The sequence below is a fragment of the Fusarium vanettenii genome, assembly GCF_000151355.1.
Source record: "Fusarium vanettenii 77-13-4 chromosome 8 genomic scaffold NECHAsca_10_chr8_2_0, whole genome shotgun sequence".
NCBI lineage: Eukaryota > Fungi > Ascomycota > Sordariomycetes > Hypocreales > Nectriaceae > Fusarium > Fusarium vanettenii.
In genome coordinates this window covers 604,850-624,767 of record NW_003315874.1, presented here as the reverse complement: position 1 = coordinate 624,767, position 19,918 = coordinate 604,850, and the positions used below count along the sequence as shown (strand labels likewise).

Genomic DNA, 19,918 nt, shown 5'->3' with positions numbered 1-19,918 from the left:
AGCCTATCATGACGACACCTCTTTACCATGAATCTCTTGGGTCTGCCACAAATTGCTAACAACCTATCTCTTCTTCATAGTAGACCAATTCTCACCTTCAACACTCTCGAACCGCTCAATCCATCCAAGCTCCCTCCAAACAGCCAAACCTCATCGTCATGTCGGCCCTCCGCGCTGGCATGGCCGCCCGGCCTGCTGCCCTCTCCGCTTCCCGCGTCGCTGCCCGCCGCTCTTTTGCTACATCGCGAAACATGCGAATGGCTGCCGCCGCCTCGGAAAAGTCCCTATTCCCTGGCGAGCCCGAGGCTCCCACCGTCAAGACTGCCATTCCCGGCCCCAAGACCAAGGAGCACATCGAGGAGCTCACCAAGGTCTTTGACACCCGCAGCATGAACATGCTTGCCGACTACACCAAGAGCAAGGGTAACTACATTGCTGACCCTGATGGCAATGTGCTTCTCGACGTGTAAGAGCCCCTGCTGTATTTGACGACCAATTGGCATTGAACAAGGAGACTAACACGTACAAAGCTTCGCTCAGATCGCTTCCATCGCCATCGGCTACAACAACCCCGCCCTCATCAAGGCTGCTTCCAGCCCCGAGATGGTCAGCGCTATCGTGAACCGACCCGCCCTCGGTGCTTTCCCCTCGCATGACTGGGCCGATCTTCTCAAGTCCAGCCTCCTCACCGTTGCTCCTCGCGGTCTGGACCATGTTTTCACAGCCATGACTGGTTCCGATGCCAACGAGACAGCTTACAAGGCCGCCTTCATGTACCGCCGACAGCAGGAGCGCGGTGGCCCCGATGTTGAGTTCACTGAGCAAGAGCTTGAGAGTGCCATGCATAACAAGTCCCCTGGTGCGCCTGAGCTCTCTATCCTCTCTTTCAAGACTGGCTTCCACGGCCGCTTGTTCGGTTCGCTCTCGACCACCCGCTCCAAGGCCGTTCATAAGATCGACATTCCCGCCTTCGACTGGCCCCAGGCTACCTTCCCCAAGCTCAAGTATCCTCTGGAGGACAACGTCGAGGAGAACCGCAAGGCTGAGCAGGCCAGCCTTGATGAGGTCGAGCACCTTATCAAGAACTACCATCTGCCTCCTTGCGCCGTTGTTGTCGAGCCCGTTCAGAGTGAGGGTGGTGACAACCACGCCTCGCCTGACTACTTCCGCAAGCTTCGCGCCCTGACCAAGAAGCACAACATTCTCCTGATCGTGGACGAGGTTCAGACCGGCGTCGGTGCCACCGGAAAGTTCTGGGCTCATGAGCACTGGAACCTCGAGACACCTCCCGATATCGTGACCTTTTCCAAGAAGGCTCAGGCTGCCGGTTTCTACTATGGTGATCCCGCCATCCGTCCCAACAAGCCTTACCGTCAGTTCAACACCTGGATGGGTGATCCTTCGCGAGCCATTCTCTTCAAGGCCATCATCGACGAGATCAACCGACTTGACCTTGTCAACCACACCGCTCGCGTTGGTGACTACCTCTACGGCGAGCTTGAGGGTCTTTCCCGCAAGTATCCTGGCCAGTTCCAGAACCTCCGTGGCAAGGGCCAGGGCACATTTATCGCCTTTGACAACCCCAAGCGCGACCAGTTCCTCGCCAAGTCCAAGGCCCTCGGTGTCAACATTGGTGGCAGCGGTACTGATGCTATCCGCCTGCGTCCCATGCTCATCTTCCAGAAGAAGCATGCCGATATTCTCCTCGACACTGTTGAGAAGATTGCCAAGGAGTAAATGACAAGCAACAAGGCAATATAATGATCACGGTTGCATATACATCTTGGAGTCAAGGGCTGGCTCAGGGGAGCCAGATTGGGTTATCACTCGACCGAGGGCTAGAGACTCGGTATCTATCGCATCTATATTCCGCGAATGTTTGGTGATGTGTGCGTGGGTTGTGTTTGAAAAAAGCTTGATAGGATGATTTATGTCTAAAGATAACGGAGTTTAATGCAACTTGGTTAAAGCGTTGCCTTTTATCTGCTTATGTGATTATGTCTTTGTTGATGTTGCTTTGTTTCCTCGATTGGCTCATCTTGTCGCTTGAGAATTAATGATAGATTTCATAGTAACAATATTCAAAAGTAGAGAATTGAGTGCAAGGTTTAAAAGGAATCATTACAAATTCTTACAGTCTCTAAAAGGTCAAATCCATCTTCAGAGACATAAGTACATCCTCTTCCATAATCGCGCTGTGATGCCTGACACGGCATTCTCCCTGGTAATGTTCATGCAAAGTATAATAGCAATCATCCTCTATAGTAGTCCCAAATACAGCACTGCAGTAGTAAAACCAGTACCATCAAAACGTGGCCAGCCAGCTAGCCCGTGTCAAAAAGTAAAGAAGCGATGCCGTATAGTCCATCTAGAACTCAGGTATAGGTGAGACCACCTGGTCGCAGGTATTCGTCGTAATCTCATTTCGTAGCTGCTCCCCTATTTGGACCTTGACCTCTCCGACGATGCCCGAGATCGACGAGACTTCCCCGTGGTAGCACGGTCGTCACCTCTGGGCTGAAGTCTGAACCCTGGTGAGGCATCTTCGGCGGTCACTCGCTGTACCCCACCAAGGGATTGAGGTCGAAGAGGTGAGGGCTCTGGTAATCTCTGGATTATGGGCCCCTAAAGCTATTAGTTTTATTTGAAAGCGTGGAAATGTTTCTCGGCTTACCGGAATGCCGTTCTCAAGCCCGAGGAGTTGTCTTCGTGCATTTCGACGAGCCACAGCTGGGCGTGGATTGGTAGAAATAGGAGGATAGTAAGATGTCGCGGCTGGCCCGACGCCTAGCTGTTGGGCATGAGGGACCTGACTTGAGGGTGGAACAGCTCCTTGGTAGGGACCTTCGCGGTAAACTTTGGGTAGAATAGCGCGAGGGGCAGGGCCGTTTGCTGGCTGCAACTGTCTAGGTTGCTCTCTTCGTAGCTCATCGGAAGGCTTTGGTGCAATATGCCGTAGAAGAGCGGGCTGGTGACCAGATGCCTCCCTGCCTGAATACATTGGGCGACCTCTCTTCCTCTTCGGTAGCGGCGCGGGTGGCTGAGACGAGGGAGACTCGCGAGATTCAGTCGACAAGGGGCGTGGTAGAATCGGTACATGTCTCGAGGGCACAGAAGGCCGGGGGAGAGGAGGAAGCTCTTGAGAACTTGTTGAAGCGGCCTCCTTGCCACTCTGGCTGTCTGGTTCTTCTTTGTATGTCACCTTGCGCTTTCTGCCGCGCGGTTTAATATCTAAGCCATCGACAGCTCGCATGCAATCAGCCATGTGGCGGCCTTGACAGTAAATTAGTATAGAGATAAGAGAGTGCAAATAGATGTGCATACCTGCTGGAAGCTGCATTCGCATCCAGTTGGGATCGATACGGTTAGATTTAATAAATCTTCCAAGAATCTTGACATCCAGCTGGCTGTTCTTGATTATCTCCGCGAGAAGCAGTCGCTTTGACAACACTATATTAGCGATCCCTAAACACCATGAAGGATGGTAACATACCTTCTCTTCCTCGGTGAACGGCTCCATCATTCCTATCAGCTCAGCTCAAAGAGAAAGCAAATATCAAGAGCAAATAACTCTTCAGGTTTCAAAAGCTCGCTGTTCAACAGTGCGTCCAACAAAATGTTTAGCAGAGATGAGAGCTCATCACAGTCACGACCCTGGTGCTTGGTGTGATGACTGAAAAGGGCTTCGCTAACGACTGTGTTGAAAGAAAGTCCAACGCTGAGGTGCTAACAAGACTCGAGCCGCAGCGAATCCAACGTCGGAGGCCTGTCCCACGCTCGATCTCGGAATGTGGTCTGTTAAGGGAACCCAGAGAGCCGGCTCAGTCGACCCGTGCAAGTATCGATAGCGATGGGTTGCAAGTAGTAGCGAAAGGGAAAAGAAGCGAAGGACACCGCGTCGATCGCACAAGCCGAACCTGAAGTACAAGATCCTACAGAGTCCGAGCCAGTAACCTTGCCACAGCAGCTTGTGCCGCTCGTATGAGAGAGCGGAATCCTGCTGGCTCTTGGTTGAGAGTCTAGTAGTCGATGTCGCGCAAAAGGATTCCGATATTCACTCTCCAAGTAGAGACGAGAATCGGTAACGAGTGTAGCCTGGGACACGCAGATCGAGGTGTTGAAAGATGAGCCCGGCTGTGGTTTGCCACTGTGAATGAGGATGCAAGAGAGAGGACTGGTGAATGGCACTCAAGATGCGACCAAGATCATTCACCCAGGAGAGCGATGGTTGGGACGAAAAACGCGTTCATGTTTGCATGTACCAAGGAAAATATAGCTGGTCCGCTGATGCTGATGACAGCTGCCAGGCAGGTGGCAGATCAGCCAAAGCGCACACCCTCGGGCAGTGTCAGACCAGAGCAAACCTCCACTGCAAGAGACAGAGGGCGCACAGGAGGGACGCCGACCGAGATGAGCTGGGTCCCTCAGAGCCGCCAAGACGCTGGCTGGTTGCCATGCGGTTTGCAGGCTCCCAATGGTGTGCATCAGCTGCAAGCTATACCGGTACAGCCTCAGCACGGGAGCGGCCGAGAGGGCGATGCACAAGATGCGATCCAGCACTCGCGTCAGGGGATCAGGGGCTCGTTGATCGAGTGTGGGTGTGTTCCGTCGTACAGGTCAAGCCTGTTCCAGGATCTAGCAATCCTTTTGGCCTCTGGCGCATTATTTGGGTTGCGAAGTGTCGTTATCAGTCATGGCCATATTCGAAAGCCGGGACCAAACAAGGAAGTTGGTCAAGCACATGTCTCGACATCATTGCCCATGAGCCCTGTCCTGTCTCACTCCAGAGCCTCCAATTTGCCGTGCAGCTTGGTTTGCTGCTTGTCCATGACCCCACGATCCATGGGTTGCCTCAATAAGAGCCAAGGCACCGCAGCTTGCAGCCACCCTCCTTTTTGATCAACCCGTCTGGGTGCTGTAAGATGGAGTGAAGTGCGGTAGCCGCGGATGCATCAGGACGGGTCTTGTCGGCCGCGGTGGCCAATCCCACTAAAACTTGAGAGCGCCTGACTCGACCTGTCGAGGTGTCGTTGACCCAACCTCATCTGTTTCTTCTCACATGTCCAGGCTCATGTCCATGCCTCGTGTTCACGAGCTCAGCCCATCGACGCACATTGCATGGATGTCGCTTTCGTCATTGGTCTTTTACGCATGCGGCTGCACTATGACCAAACGCAGGCCTGGCGATACCGTATTTGATCTCGGTGCCCACCAACGATGTGGCTCAAGCTGTGCAAGGTCAGCGGCTGTTCCCCTTCTGTAGGCTTGGGTTGGGCAAGGTCGCAAGGGGCTGTTGGTGCAACAAGGAACAAGGGGAGACGGACAAAGACTGCGAGTGGCTTGGCTTATTAGCTGTCGGTCATGGACTTTTCTCTTCACTCTTGTTTCCTCTTCTCGGTGGAGGCCTTTTCAGTGGAAACGGTGCGCCATGAGTGACTGGTCACTGAATCAATCATATGGGCTTGCGAATCAGGCTGGCAACAGAGTCGACTTGTCGCATTTAGTGGCCAGGGCACTGTCCATGGGTTCGTCAAGGGTCCATTCAGGTCAGATACAGATGGATCTCAAGGGTTGAGGCAGGATTTGTCGCGATACTTGGGCACATTTTGGTTGTTTTTAGGAGCAGGAAAATCAAACACACAGAAATGAAGTCAACTTAGACTCGAGCGTACTTGGCCTTTTATAATCAAGTCCCGCCACGGCGTTGCGCCTTCCTTTTGAGACGCCGGGGATGTTGCAGGCATGCACAATGAGCTGGCAGTTCCTAACTGGGGCCCACTCATGATAGCTTGAATAATGGCTTTTAAGCTTGGCTTGGATTGGTATTGATGCTAATGGATACTCATAACATAACTACCCAAGTCATTAAAGATAATTAAGGAATAATAACATAATAATTGGCAAATTATTATGCGCGCCTTGGAGTAAACAAGCCGTTCTTGATACTCGATACTCCAGTATTTGCACTTTAACATACGCAGGGCAGCTTACACGGCAGAATGACAACCGAGAGGGTCCACCCACACGTTAGACACCCGGGATGACGATCGGTTCCCCAGGACGACTCCTTCAACAGAATCAAAATCCACTTGTTGCACTTTTACCCATTGAGACGCGCTATTTCTCAATTCATACTATAATGCTTTTTACATGGAAGTTTCTACCTCGATTACTGTGTAGTCAATCGCGCGCTATTGCCAGAAAGACCCCAATCCACAGTCGGCCAAGCTTATTGTTCTCCGTCAATCGCTCCATGAGCAACATCTCACAACAAATGGATTCAACACCAAAACCCCGTGTCGCTGTGCTTTACCAAGGCCTTGATCCTCCTGTCATCAATGGCATTCGAAAGCCAAAGAAACCCGGAGGTGAATTGATCAAATTCCGCCCGAGTGGCCACCATTTGCTGATATTGGGCTTTTTAGGTTATCTTGATTCAGGTGCCGATATCGCTTACACGTTGAGCCAGTCTCCTGATATTGAGATTGTCTGCCCCGGCAATGATCTGAAACCAGAAGACCAAGCTGGATGGTCTTTCCCTGACACCGAAGATGGAATCATGGCAGCAATCGAAAAGGGCGCTACTTACCTATGGGCCAATACCATTCTCTTCGCAGCGCATCCTCTCCAAACCTCTGCACGCATCGCTGAGCATCAGGATCGCATCAGGGTCGTCTGCCAGGGTCCTTTGATTGTCGAAAGGTACGATGACAAGGAATTCGTCAATGATCTACTCCGCAACATTGGCGGCTTCACAATGCCGCGCTCATGGACCATCAATGAGAGCCCCAATGTCGAACAAGACATTCAACAACTTAACCTCCCGTTCCCAGTGGTAGCAAAGCCAATCCGAGGTCGTGGTAGTCACGGCGTGCGCGTCTGTCACGATTCTCAAGAGCTTGCTGATCACGCCCGATCACTGTTCAAAGAGTCGCCAGCTATCATGCTGGAAGAGTTTCTATCAGGCGAGGAGGCGACGGTTACTGTGATGCCACCTGGTCCTGGCAGAGACAACTACTGGGCATTGCCAGTTGTTACCCGGTTCAATCATGTCGACGGCGTTGCACCGTACAATGGAACTGTCGCCGTCACCGCAAACTCGCGAGCCATTACAGCTGACGAGGGCAATGAGCCGACGTACCAGCAGGTAGCAGCGGAGTGCGAGAGGGCGGCCCGAGAGCTCGGGGTAACTGCTCCGATCCGAATCGATGTCCGAAGATTCAAAGACTCGGCCGACTCCAAGTTTGCCTTGTTTGACGTGAATATGAAGCCGGTTTGTTTCTCCATTTGACCAGACCTAAATTATTAAACAACCGGCTGACCGCTTTCTTTACCGCAGAACATGACAGGGCCTGGCCGGCCGGGTCGCGAAGATCAAGCCAGTTTGACCCTGCTTGGCGGTGCAGCATTGGGCTGGGACTACCAAGAACTTCTAAGGCGCATCCTGAGCACTTCCTCAACATTGAGAACTCTCCGAGGCTTGAAACCACGAGAAATGGTGTAATAAGGAAGACGTGATGGTTGCCCGGACAGAAGCAAGCAATGTTAGCAACTATCTCCGGCGCTAGGCGCCTCTGACTCGGGTGGCTTACAGATCGGCTCTGCGCGACTGGGATAGGGACTGGGACTGGGGAAGGGAAGAGCGCATCGGGTCTTTTTTTGTGTCGGGGATTCGGGGGTATAAAATTCCGCCTCGAACATGCTATTTTGCCATGGCTTGACCGAGTCGGCGGAATGAGCGTTCTGGACTCGAGATCGGCTTTGTCCCTCCATCATCCTCTGTAATCGTGGATGCACGGCCTTGAAGTGTCCTGGCCTCATTTCCTCGCCTCGCTGCTCTCGCGCGTGACCATTCGACCCTGAAGTTGGCCTCGATCGCTCTCTCTCTAGGCTCGGCTTCCCGCTTCATTTCTCCCCCATGCGCCGTTGCTCGCTCCACCACGTCCACGCTCCACACTCTCGCTGTCCTCGGAACAGCCATTCCTCGCGTCTTTGTCTTTGTTAGACTTCTGGTGCCTCTACGTATCCAACGCGACCGTTCCTTCCTTCGATAGCAATCGGAAACCCCTTCGAAACCCGGCCCTCGAGCCATCGCTTCTCATGTACTGATGGAGGATGACGAGTATACGACCAGCAAAATGGGGGAAATCAAGCTCGAGGAGGGCGCGAACGGCGCGCGCGTGAAGCAGGAGGGCAGCGCTTCCATGACCACTACCAATGATAGCCACGACGGATCCCGATCGCCAACCGCGTCACACGATGGTGTCAAGTCGCGCAGCGAAAGCGCGGACACGCCGAGCTCGACCAAGCCTCCAAGGTTGTCTCGAAAAGTCTCCCAGAAATTGGCCGCCACCCGCGAACCCGCTCTTTTCGACCACCTCCCGGACGTCACCACCGAGTCCTACAACTTCTTCCAGGTCATACCCGACTGTCTTTACGGCTCAAAGCACCTCGGATCTACAGATAACGACTCCCTGGACTGCGAGTGTCGAGAGGAATGGCGTATGATTGCAACTATTTCGGCGGTGAATGATTCATGATTGTGCTAATTGGCATTTCTAGGCGATGGCGAGAACCTTGCTTGTGGCGAGGATTCGGATTGCATCAACCGAGCGACCAAGATGGAGTGCAGCGCCGAGGCTGGAAATTGTGGAGGCGGCTGCCAAAACCAGCGATTCCAGCGCAAGCAATACGCCAATGTGTCTGTCATCAAGACCGAGAAGAAGGGATTTGGTCTTCGAGCGGATGCGGATCTGCAGCCTAACGACTTTGTCTATGAGTACATCGGCGAGGTGATCAACGAGCCGACTTTCCGGCGTCGTATGCTTCAGTACGATGAAGAGGGTATCAAGCACTTCTACTTTATGTCTCTGAACAAGAGCGAATTTGTGGATGCAACCAAGAAGGGAAACCTGGGTCGCTTCTGCAATCACTCGTGCAACCCCAACTGCTATGTGGACAAGTGGGTGGTTGGAGACAAGCTTCGGATGGGCATCTTCACATTACGCAAGATCCAGTCTGGCGAAGAATTGGTCTTCAACTACAACGTCGATCGATATGGCGCTGATCCTCAACCCTGTTACTGCGGCGAACCAAACTGCGTGGGCTTCATCGGCGGCAAGACACAAACTGAGCGCGCCACTAAACTACCAACCGCCACAGTCGAGGCTCTTGGTATTGATGGCGGTGACGGTTGGGACACGTCGGTTGCAAAGAAGCCTCGGAAGAAGAAGCCTGACGAGGACGACGAGGAATACGTCAACAGCATACAGCCGCGTAACCTCAGCGAAGACGACGCCCGAAAGGTCATGGCTACCCTTATGCAGTGCAAGGAGAAGTGGATCGCCGTCAAGCTCCTCGAACGTATTGAGCGATGCGATGATGAGCGTGTCATCCACTGTGTCATGCGGATGCACGCCTACCAGATTCTCAAGACAGCACTCAACACCTTCCTTGACGATCACAACCTTGTCATTCAGATCCTGACAATTCTTGACAAGTTCCCTCGCTTGACGAGGAACAAGATTCAGGACTCCAAGATCGAGGCGACAGTTGAAGGCTTGACACACTCCGACCATGAAGACGTGGCGACCCGGTCCAAGAAGCTCCTCGATGAATGGAGCAAGTTGGAGGTGGGCTACCGAATTCGACGACGGAAGTTTGATCCCAATGCGCCCACTGCTAACTCCTTTGAGGAGCGCAGGGGAGCGGGCCGAGAGGATGAGGCAGCCCAGTCGACATCCAAGACTACATCGCCATTCAACAACGTTGAAGTGCCAAAGGGTCCTCGGAATAGTGTGCCCCAGAGGAACAATGCCTTCTTCCACAATGGCGGACGCCCGCGACGAGCGCCCTTCAACGCACCGCTACCTCGGGGGTGGTTCACAGCCAAGGATGCTGCGGGTAACACCTACTTCTATAACAAGCAGGGGGTTACTACTTGGCAGAAGCCGACCCAGCCAGCTGGAGAGTCAGTTGCAAAGGCACCATCCAAAGCCATGAAGGAGCAATTGGCTATCCAGAGCATCATCGATCAAGTCACAGAGAAGGGGACACCGAAACATCCCACAGTCTCAACACCCAAAGCCGCTGAAACCCCGACCAAAGAACCCAAGCCGGAGAAGTGGCGATCTCTCCCAATCGAAAAGCAAATGAAGATTTATGAGAATACGGTATGTTCGCCAAAAGAGTTGATATAGGTCTCTTCTAACAACGTACAGCTATTCCCTCATATCAAGCATGTCCTCGACAAATTCCATCACAAACTTCCTAAGGAGGAGCTCAAGCGGCTAGGCAAAGATATTGCCAAGAAGCTTGTCGCTTCTGATTATAAGAATAATCGAGTGGGCGATCCCAGCTCACCACTCAGTGACAAGCAGGCCAAGAAGATGAGGAAGTTTGTCAATGACTTTTTGGACCGCGCCGTGGAGAAATACGGTGAGCATCAGAAACGCAAGGCCGCTCGAGCGTCGCAAAAGGAGACCAATGATGGCGAAGGCCTTGACGAAAGGGCAGATCGCAATGGAGGTTCTGCTGCTGACAGACCGGCTGGCTCTTCCCACGCAAAGGACGACGTGCCTATGGCGGACGAGTTGGACGAGGCTGCGTTGTCAGACAATGATGGTCCCAGATCCTCGACCAGCCCTGATCGTAAACGGAAGCGGGAAGTTGAAGTTGAGGCGTCAGGATCCCCGTCTCTCGCTTCATCCGAGGGCCCGACAGTAAAGAGGGTGAGGGAGGACGAGATGGATGAACCTAGCCCACCACCACCTCCTCCCCCTCCTCCGCAATCAGCCATGGAGAATGTCATGACTGCTGAACAGCAGGCCCTCCGTGAGCAGGAGGAGGCCCTCGTGAGGGAAAACGAGGAGGCACAGAGACTCGAAGATGAAGCCAACCGCACCAAGTGCACGGAAGATGCCACAAGGGGCGCCGAGAAGGACGCACCGCTTGCTTCGAACGAGCCATCCCAGCTGAGCCATGAAGCCCAGGGATCGGCGTAACGGAGACAACTGCATGACGGACGAGCAGAATGAGGCTACAGAACAGGAGTTGCGGGGCTATTTGAGAGGTCAAACTGCGGTTACCTAGGAGCACTAATGGAGCTGGTTTGGGGCATAATTCTATCTGCATTTCAGGAGTTTGAGGGCCAATACCAGGCGAGTTGTACCACCATTACTATATAAAAGGCAGGCAATCTTTTTGCACCTTTCGTCCACGGGTCACTCACGAGGGAGGAGACTTCGACATTTGTTATACATGCCACGCACGTCCTTGTCTGATTGGGGACTATTACCGAAACGGCGCATTCTGGTGTTGCGGGAAGAACGAACATTACTCGTGTACATGCTATTTGCGGGGACTACGAACTGGCGAATTGGGAATAGGCTGGGGACCAAACATTTGGGTGGGCTTTTTATTGTGAGGATGATCCTGGGATGGTTGGCGTTCACCATGGGCGAGGCGACAGAGGAGGACGAATCATATACCCCCTGTATCATTAACGCATGTACGCAATCTGCACACGTCTTTGAAGGTATCGGGAGTGTGCAATGCAGGTATTTGAAGAGAAACACATGTTCAATGCTATGCTCAAGCTGTCCCGTCAAAAGCGCCATACGCCGTACGAATAAGATGCTCCATGCTGGCCCATCCCCAACCAAGCTTATATCAATGTGTCAAACAACCGTCTCTGCGCCGATCTCTTATATAATTTCTTAATCCTCGTCGTCAGAGGAATCGTCACCCTTCCGCCTCTTCTTCCCTGTCACAGGGACAATATCTTCCTTCTTCTTAAACACATAACTCCTCGACGCCCTCTCCTCACCCTTCCACCCACTCTCACTTATCTCCCCCTTTGCGTTCCTCACGACACCCAACGTCCGCGCATGCCTGTACCCGGGATACGCGCGCGCCTGGAAGCGAAAACTGCGCTCGACCTGGAGCCCGGCGTGGCGCGCGAGGTCGCGGACGTTCCAGAGGGTGTAGGGCTCGCCCTCGAAGAGCGTGACGACGATTGCGGCGCCGGGAGCGAGGGCGGGGATGGCGCGCTCGAAGAATGACACGAGGAGGGATTGGTTGTAGCGCACTTGGCGGTTGACGTCGGTCGACTTGCCGCCGACGTGGGGGAAGTTGAAGATGATGCGGTCGAACCCGGCGGACCGCGTGAGGGGGGCGGGGAGCTTGGTCGCGTCGATGTTGTAGAGGAGTTTGTTATTTGGGGTGAGTTTGCGCTTGCGCCTGGGGGGTTGGTCTGGATCGTCCGAGTCGTAGTAGTCGTCTTCCTCGTTGTCGCTATCTTGATCGGAGCCCTGGCTATCGTTCTCATCGTCGCCGTCGTTTTCGCCGTCCTCGGTAGGCTTTGTAGAAGCTTCTTTATCTTCCTCGTCGGCCTTGGCGGTCTTGGGAGCCTCGCCGCGAATTACAGCGATGTTGCCGTCAACATGAGGGTACTTGGCTTGAAGCTCGTCGACATCCTTCTCCAGGACAGTCGCAGTGACATTGGCACAGCCATGATGCTGAATAATGGACGCGGCGAAGCTCAGGTCACCCTCGCCGATGAGCAGGATGCGGTGATGAGGCTCAAAGGGTATCGTGGGCTTCTCGTCGACCTGGCGCTGCTGCTTACTCTTTCCCTTCTTAGGGCCATTGTGGGCCTTTTGCTGCTCCTGTTTGTGCTGCTGCGGATGCTTCTTAGGCCCCTTGGCCTGCGCATTCTGATGCGACAGCTTCCGCTTCTTTCCCATGGTCACGCGCACGCGGTGACTTGATATCACAGGATGGAAGTGAGGTTGTGTTGCACGTGAGGGCGGGCGGTCAACTTTTTTTTTTTCTTTAATCCGTTTAATCCGGATCGGGGAAGTGTGATTGGTCGCAGGCACCGTTGCTAACATTTTTAGCTCCCCCGGCCCCTCGGGAAGCGCCCACAGCGTAGCCTTGCCTTGCGAAATGCGGAGCGCCGCACGTGGGTAGGGGGTGTACCTGGTGGTTCAGGGTACGTGACATTTATGACGACGTGAGATGAGAGAAGCGTGAGTAAAGACGAGACGCGAGGGATTGGAGATGGGATCAAGATTAGATGATCATATATGCAATGCACACAATCTTAGTTGCACTACGTGTATGCGTCAGGTATGGTTCCTCGTAGTGAGGTGACAGGCTCGTACATTAGCACCATCAAGTCCCGACATAATCTCCGTTGATGAGTGGAGGTTGCAACGTCGTCAGGTAATTCATGCAGCGTCGTATAAAGCGCAACGACCCGAAGAGACTTTAAAACTGACATACTCATTCACGGCCTTATTTGGAATGATTTGAAAGTATGTTGGACCTCTATGCATCACAATGCCATTGACGCGCTTGAGTTGAGCCTGCATTGATTGGTATGCATCCATCCATCATCAATCTGCAGTGCATTCTGCAACCGGGATGAAACTACTGGTCACTGACAAAAGGAGGAATATCTTGGAGCAACAGCACAACCGCAAACGCATTCACCGAAACTGATCATTCTTATCTGAATAGGAACAATACAGACAAGACAACACCGCATCTTGTCCGAATGTCCGAAGGCCGTGCAACAACTGGTGGTGTGTGCCCAACCGGATCCACCGCCGTCAGGAAACAGGACGAACAGCTGTTACAAAGGTACGGTGTAGCGGTCCCGGGTCTGGCCTGGGTAGGGTAGGGTAGGTACAGTTTGTATACGTAGCATTCTCATGCGGCCGAGTGCGCAGATTCAGCAACCAGATCTCGTGCGAGTGAATGAGTGACGGTCAAGGGCCGCCCAACCCCAGTATGAGCCGATTTTTACCGTGACGAAGCTGCGTCTAATAAAAAGACGGCTTCAAGCGCCACTAGTAGGGGCGGCTTTGTTGGGTCATGCTGTAAATGACCTTGAACTTGAGTTGTTTGCCTTTTCCCCTCAATGACTCGAGCCAATCCGTTTGTTCATTGTGACTACCTGCATTCCTGCATCAACAGATCTGCCACCGCGGCAAACGTGTGCAGTATTTACCCTTTGTAGACAGTCCGAGAGAGGAAAAAAAAAACAAGCATCCCTACCGAGAGCATCCGGAGATGCCCTTGTGCCTCCAAGAATGGAGACCCTGATGAGAGACAGGGGTCACAAAGCCGCGGTGGTCGGAAAATCGTGGTGGCCGGGCCAATCAGGGGACCACCAAGTGAGCCAAAACGGCTAGCGCCGCTGAAGTACATCTCTGAGTGGGATGGCGGCGGCAGGGTGCCCGTCGTTTGGGGGACCTGTTCCAGTGGGCTTACAGCGGACTTACTGGGGTCCTGCAGTGCAAGAGCTGGGTCCCCACTCCCGTCTCCAGGGTCATCAATCAGCGTTGGCGCGCTGGCACCCGCTGGCAGTGCCCGTCACTGGCGGCCGGACCAGATTATTGGGGATCCATTTGACTGAGATGGAGCGAAAAAGGGTTACCAGACACTCGAGGCGCTTTCCGTCTCATTGAACCTCCTTCACTTCCACCAACAACCGCAAACAACAGGTCGACTTCAAACACATCATCACCACCGTCATCGTCGACGTGCTATCACAGTACTCAGCACGTTTACGCGTTTGGTCGTTTTTTCCCCTTCTGCTCGTCGTTCGGCCGCGCGCTGTCTTTGTTTCTGCCGCCCGCCGATTGGCGAAAACTTCTGACCTATACGTACCCATACCCTTTCTCAGATTCTCGTCACTTTCAACATCCATCCAAATCCCGTAATACTCAGATCACTTGCACTTGCACCAGCTCTCGCCGCGCCCTTTTCACTATAGCGCGCTCATGTCAATCTCTGCTTCCCTCGTCTTCACTTGATCAGAAAAGCTCTTTATCGCGGATAAGTCACGCACGTCTCGTTTTCACACCTTACTTGACCCCCCCCTGCCGCCTGGCGCGTGGCACATTCTTACCTTTGGTCTCTCTCTCATCTCTCACACACCCCCAAAAACCTGTCACTCGACCCGCTACTCCAGAGCATTCACCTTTACCTGCACCCACCTACCTACATGTACATGATCCATCACGTCCATCATGGCTGAGATCGGATCTCCCGCGAGGGAACCTTCCACCCGCGGCCGCGGTCGTGGTGGAAGAGGTCGCGGTGGACGAGGCAGAGGTGGTGGCAGAGGAGGCTCTACTGCTGCCGTGTCCAAGGCCGCTGCCACAAAGCCCGGCCGTGGCGGATCACGAAGAGGAAGAGCCAAGAACTTTTCCGACTCGCGTGTCCAAGCTGCCTACGAGCGTCAAAGACACCTCAAGCACACATATTCAGTCATCGCCCAGGCTCTCAGACCCGCCCTGTCTGAATTCGCTGAGCGCGCTATTGAGGAGGCCATCCAACATCCCGAGAAGTGCAAACACTACAGTGCTTTCGCCCCTGCCATTCTTCAGCTGAGGCAGAATCTCGACACCAAGCTTGCTGAGCACAAGCGACGTCTTGACAAGGACCTCGAGCTTGCCGAGCATCTGTTCAACGCCGACAACTACGTGGCCGAGCAGGAGTTCAAGGTACGTTTTCGCTTCTGCTCCCGGCCTGACGTTGGTCCCCGGCGGAGATTTCCCTGATGATCTTGGCATCCATTGTACTAACCAACCCCCACAGAATGGCTTTGAAGAGATTGAGGAGCAATTCTACGAGGGCACAGAGAACCGCTTACGCATTATTGACTCTCTTGCTAAGAAGGGATTGCCTGTTGATGTAAGTCGGAAATTTCTCTTGGTCACCAATTTCATCCCTACTCTGCCACTCATCACAAGATCCATTCCCACCCGCTGCGGTAATTGGTGGTGCAACTGCTGACACATCTCACTCAAGATTGTCGATGAACAGTATGAGTACAAGGTCATCTCGGATGAGCACTTCGACAACGAGTTTGGCATTTATGAGGCCTACAAAGATGGCCATCTCGTCCCCTACCCCTCTCGTGTCGAAGGTACCGAGATGTGGCAAAAGGCACGCGACGCCGAGGCTGCCATCGCCGCCGCTGCTGCCGCCGCTCCTACTAAGGGCCGTGGTCGCCGTGGTATCAACAAGCGAAGGGCACAGGAACAGCCTGAAGGCCAGCCAACTCCCAAGAAGAACACGAGAAGCTCAGCTTCTCCTGCGATTCCCCCTCCAGCACCCGCCAAGGGTCTTCTCGCTTCCGCCGCGGAAGTTGAGGCTACCCCAACAGGAACACCGCCTGAGTCTGACTCGCCTCCTGCGTCTCCTGAGCCTGCTGCGCTCCGAAATGGTATGCCACCTCCCGCTGCCATTGCTACTGCCATTTCCAAGGCCCAGAATGCTACCAAGCTTTCCGCTCGCGAGAAGAGCCCTCCATTGCCCAAGGGTATTGCGGAGGCTGATGAGTATGGTTTCCGAATCTACAATCAACGACCATCGATGCGGGAGAAGGGCATTAACAGTCGTATCCTCACTCCTCACAATGACTATTTCGACGATTGGCAGATCGGCTTCAGAGATACTACCAATGATGCCACCAAGGGCCACACTCGTGCCAAGCGCGGCAAGTACCTCGATGGTCCCAACAGCAACGGCTTCCATTTCGACATATGGTGTGCCGGCTATGACTATTCGGCCTTGACTCCCGAGGACTTTGATCAAGACATGGTCAAGCTATATGGTGTCCATCCCAGATATGGCATCATCTTGCCCAACAGTGTCCATCCCAACATCCCGAAGACGCCACACGTCATACCTGGCAAGCCTGTTGTCTACATCGCGAACCCTTCCGGCAGAGTCTCACATGCCTCTCGCTCTTTCCTCAAGACTGTCAACCATCGCCGTACTGAGGATGCGCCCTGGCGTACCAAGGTTGGAGCCTCAATGAGACGCTTCTGCAAGCTTGAAGAGATCCAGGAGGATGACATTGACATCGCCGAATACGTCCGTTCTGACGAGGAACTTCGAAGCAAGTCCTTGGGCACTGCCATCAAGGAGTTGGAGGCTAGACCTGTTGTCAGCGAGATGCCATCTGAGGAAGAGGAGTCCGAGGAAGAGGAGGAGTCTGCTCCTCAACCCGAAGCTGGATTTACCGACCTCTCTGTTCTCACCTATGCCAGCGCTTTCCTGGAAGCTCAGGAATCGAACAAGGCCCCCAAGCCCGCACCCAAGCCCGCTCGTTATGACGCGATCCGTGATGTCTTTACCGACTCGAAGCCTGCCGCTGCTCCTCAGCCCGAACCTAGCTCCAGCACCGGCCTTGACCTCTTGGCTGAGCTGAGCAGTGTTGTGAGCATCTCTAACCAGCCTGCTCCCAGCAGAGAGATGATCCAAGCCCAGGAGGACCTCGCGGCTCCCGAGTCTGTCATGGCCTACGAGCCCGCTCCTATCCATGAGCCCGTACCCATGCATGAGCCTATGGTTATCCAAGACCAGCCGCCTTATCCTGATGCCAGTATCAACGGCGCTGCTCCCACACAGGTAGGCCCTCACGCCATGCACGAAGTCGACCCCCGAAGCTCGCTTCCTCGAAGCAATGAACTCCCACCTGTCACTCCAAGCCAGGTTCCCGTGGATCCCCGATACGGTCCCGTCGACGTTCCTCAAGGCTACCTGCACCAACCCCGTGCACAGCCGCCGATGCAACCTGGCGGCCCGGTGCATGGCCATCCTGGGGAAACCATGCCCTATCCCACCATACATGAACACGCTGTGCCACAGCATCAGCCGGTGCGACCTTCTGAGTACGCACCTCACCCACCTCCAGGACACCCGGCTCAGGACCAGGGAGCGTACCTTTCGCACAGTGGCTACGCGAACCCATCGAACCCAGACCACCGTGATAGTCATATGGCTGCCGGACGTCCCATCGACCCGGGATACCCTCCTCGCCGCATGAGTGGTTACGCTGCCGAGGCCCCAAGCTACTCTCGCGCGTACTGGTCGCAACCCCCTCAAGGACCCCCTCCTGGTCCCTCCGGCGCGCCAGTCCAGCCTGTGTCGGCTCCAGGCCCAGGACCTTCTCACTATCACTCACCCGCCCCACCTGCAGCTCGAATCCCATTCTCTCACAATGCCAGCACTGATCCTCTACCTCCTCTGCGACCGCCGCGAGGACGTACCCAGTCTATCCAAGATGAGGGTCTGCTCGAGCCCAGTCTACGATCTGCTGGCCATGGTAACATGGGGAACTCGTATTACCCTCCAGGTCCTCCTCGCAACTACCATCGAGGCTATCCAGGCCCTGAGCAGCACGCGCCGCTGCAGCCGATCGCGACTGATCGTATTCTGCCAAACCCGCAGACCACGGGGCAGGGATATATCACCTCGCCTCACCAGGGCTTTGCACACCAGGTCCTGTCTCCAACGTATGCGAATCCCCCTCCCATGCCTCCACATATGGCTCAAAGCCCGCAAGACAATTCTCAGGGTCTTCCCAACCCTCATCGTCATCGATCCACCCCTTCCGGGTCATCTGATGCCGGGAACAAGTACCGAAAGCTCCAGCCAGCTCCTGTCCCTGCGCATCGAGCCTGGCCTAACAAGCCCGAGCTCAAGACGATCCCGTACGACCACAAAGAGACAGGACTAGCGGCAGCCCTCCCCAGCTCCGGTCCTACCCAGATCCGAGGTTGGAACGTCAACCAGCCACGCAAGCGAGGTAAGGCGGACAAGAACGAACGTGGAGAGCTAGGCCAAGATCAAGACGCCCGATAGGGTGGTGGCAGTTCTTCCTCAACGCCATCTCAACAAGCTCTACCCACCAAGACTTCCTTCAAGTCTGTCCGGTTTGCTAAGCCACTCATTGGTCTCCCACCTCTGGCCCCGAAGTCCAAGAACAAAGATACTGCTGCCCAGCCTTATTCGATCCTCAAAGCGGAAGAGAAGTCTACGAAGAAGTCTGCGAAGAAGACTGCGGAGAAGCCCGCGAAGAAGGCCGTGAAGAAGTCTGTGGACGAGTCTGAGGACGAGTACATGGAGGAGCCTGTGGACAAGCCCACGGCCAAGCCTGCAGACACCAATGGCTCATTCATCTCCAAGGACAATGTGTTGTCCGATTCTGAAGCCAACCCGAACAAGCGACGCCTGCGACCTAGAAAACGCAAGAACACAGAGACGGAGCCAGTCGAGGCTGACGTTCCACGTGTGGCCAAGAAGCCAAGAACCACGAAGGCCGCCAAGTCCAAGACTACGGAACAAGCCCCTGCCAGCACTGAAGTTCAGCCCACTGCAAAGAAACCCAGAGCTACCAAGGCGGCGAAGTCCAAGAACGCAACCATCAAGACCACTGCCTCTCATGTCACTGACGAATCCCTCAAGAACGTGGAGGCTTCCACTGAGGCTGACCTTCCCAAGGAGACCCATGTCAACAGAGATGAGTCGACTGCCATCAAGGCCAACACCGACGAGGACGAGCCTTGAACTCAATCTCGAAAAGAAATGGCGATGAATATCATTCATCCTGGCTGAGAGCTACTCTCTTTAATGCCATTGCAGCACAGCTGCTATGATACCCTTGTTTTTATTTCATCAACGATGATTCTCAAACCCCAGCACCAGGACGAAAGAGGATCAGAATCGGAATTGGAGGCATGGTCCTCCTCCGTTCGCATCGGCGGCGTTAGGCGAACCAACCCCCTGGCCACAGCACACACCAGGGACGGATGATTTGCGTGTTATTCTTGTTTCCGTTTACCATATTCCCCGTCAGTTTCCCCCAACTAATTTGCTCTCGTCGACGCTGGCTTCATTTGGCGGCACATTATAGTGCTGAACGCACTGAGGGAGGTTGAAAGCGGCTACATGTTGCCTGGTCTACAGGACTTGCCAACTTCCCCATCGTGTTCTTGTGTAAGAGTTACTTGGTTGCGGAAACAGAGAAAGGCATCAAAGGGATGCTTCAGCAAGAGGACAGCCCGAGTGGTGTCCTACATGCAATATAAAAAGGGGACTCGCATTTGTTTTT

At 54.1% G+C, this 19,918-nt stretch overlaps 5 protein-coding genes across 5 annotated transcripts; 4 read left to right on the top strand and 1 right to left on the bottom strand.

Moving 5' to 3' along the window:
- Positions 1–242: 242 nt before the first annotated feature.
- Positions 243–1,963, top strand: NECHADRAFT_62794 (uncharacterized protein). The gene is made up of 2 exons (XM_003048892.1): positions 243–466; positions 531–1,963. The coding sequence occupies exons 1-2, from the start codon at positions 252–254 to the stop codon at positions 1,735–1,737; spliced, it is 1,422 nt and encodes a 473-aa protein (XP_003048938.1). The 5' UTR covers positions 243–251; the 3' UTR covers positions 1,738–1,963.
- A 4,311-nt stretch (positions 1,964–6,274) lies between these two features.
- Positions 6,275–7,504, top strand: NECHADRAFT_47144 (uncharacterized protein; the record flags this gene model as incomplete). Its single annotated transcript, XM_003048891.1, has 3 exons — positions 6,275–6,368; positions 6,426–7,273; positions 7,340–7,504. The coding sequence occupies 3 exons, from the start codon at positions 6,275–6,277 to the stop codon at positions 7,502–7,504; spliced, it is 1,107 nt and encodes a 368-aa protein (XP_003048937.1).
- Positions 7,505–8,108: 604 nt separating this feature from the next.
- Positions 8,109–11,003, top strand: SDG2102 (uncharacterized protein; the record flags this gene model as incomplete). The annotated part of the gene is made up of 3 exons (XM_003048890.1): positions 8,109–8,502; positions 8,563–10,172; positions 10,221–11,003. 3 exons carry the CDS (start codon positions 8,109–8,111, stop codon positions 11,001–11,003), a joined length of 2,787 nt encoding a protein of 928 aa, XP_003048936.1.
- A 561-nt stretch (positions 11,004–11,564) lies between these two features.
- Positions 11,565–12,776, bottom strand: NECHADRAFT_71056 (uncharacterized protein). The gene has a single exon (XM_003048703.1). It carries the CDS (start codon positions 12,744–12,746, stop codon positions 11,718–11,720), a length of 1,029 nt encoding a protein of 342 aa, XP_003048749.1. The 5' UTR covers positions 12,747–12,776; the 3' UTR covers positions 11,565–11,717.
- Positions 12,777–15,041: 2,265 nt separating this feature from the next.
- NECHADRAFT_46547 (uncharacterized protein) lies at positions 15,042–19,374 on the top strand (the record flags this gene model as incomplete). Its single annotated transcript, XM_003048889.1, has 5 exons — positions 15,042–15,518; positions 15,613–15,708; positions 15,826–18,613; positions 18,707–18,891; positions 18,994–19,374. The coding sequence occupies 5 exons, from the start codon at positions 15,042–15,044 to the stop codon at positions 19,372–19,374; spliced, it is 3,927 nt and encodes a 1,308-aa protein (XP_003048935.1).
- Positions 19,375–19,918: the final 544 nt, after the last annotated feature.

Excerpts from the sequence above, each read along its gene's own strand:
- NECHADRAFT_62794 (XM_003048892.1), top strand. The coding sequence starts at position 252 with ATGCGAATGGCTGCCGCCGCCTCGGAAAAGTCCCTATTCCCTGGCGAG. Across the intron at positions 467-530 it reads GGCAATGTGCTTCTCGACGT|CTTCGCTCAGATCGCTTCCA; the intron begins GTAAGAGCCCCT and ends ACACGTACAAAG.
- NECHADRAFT_71056 (XM_003048703.1), bottom strand. The coding sequence starts at position 12,746 with ATGGGAAAGAAGCGGAAGCTGTCGCATCAGAATGCGCAGGCCAAGGGG.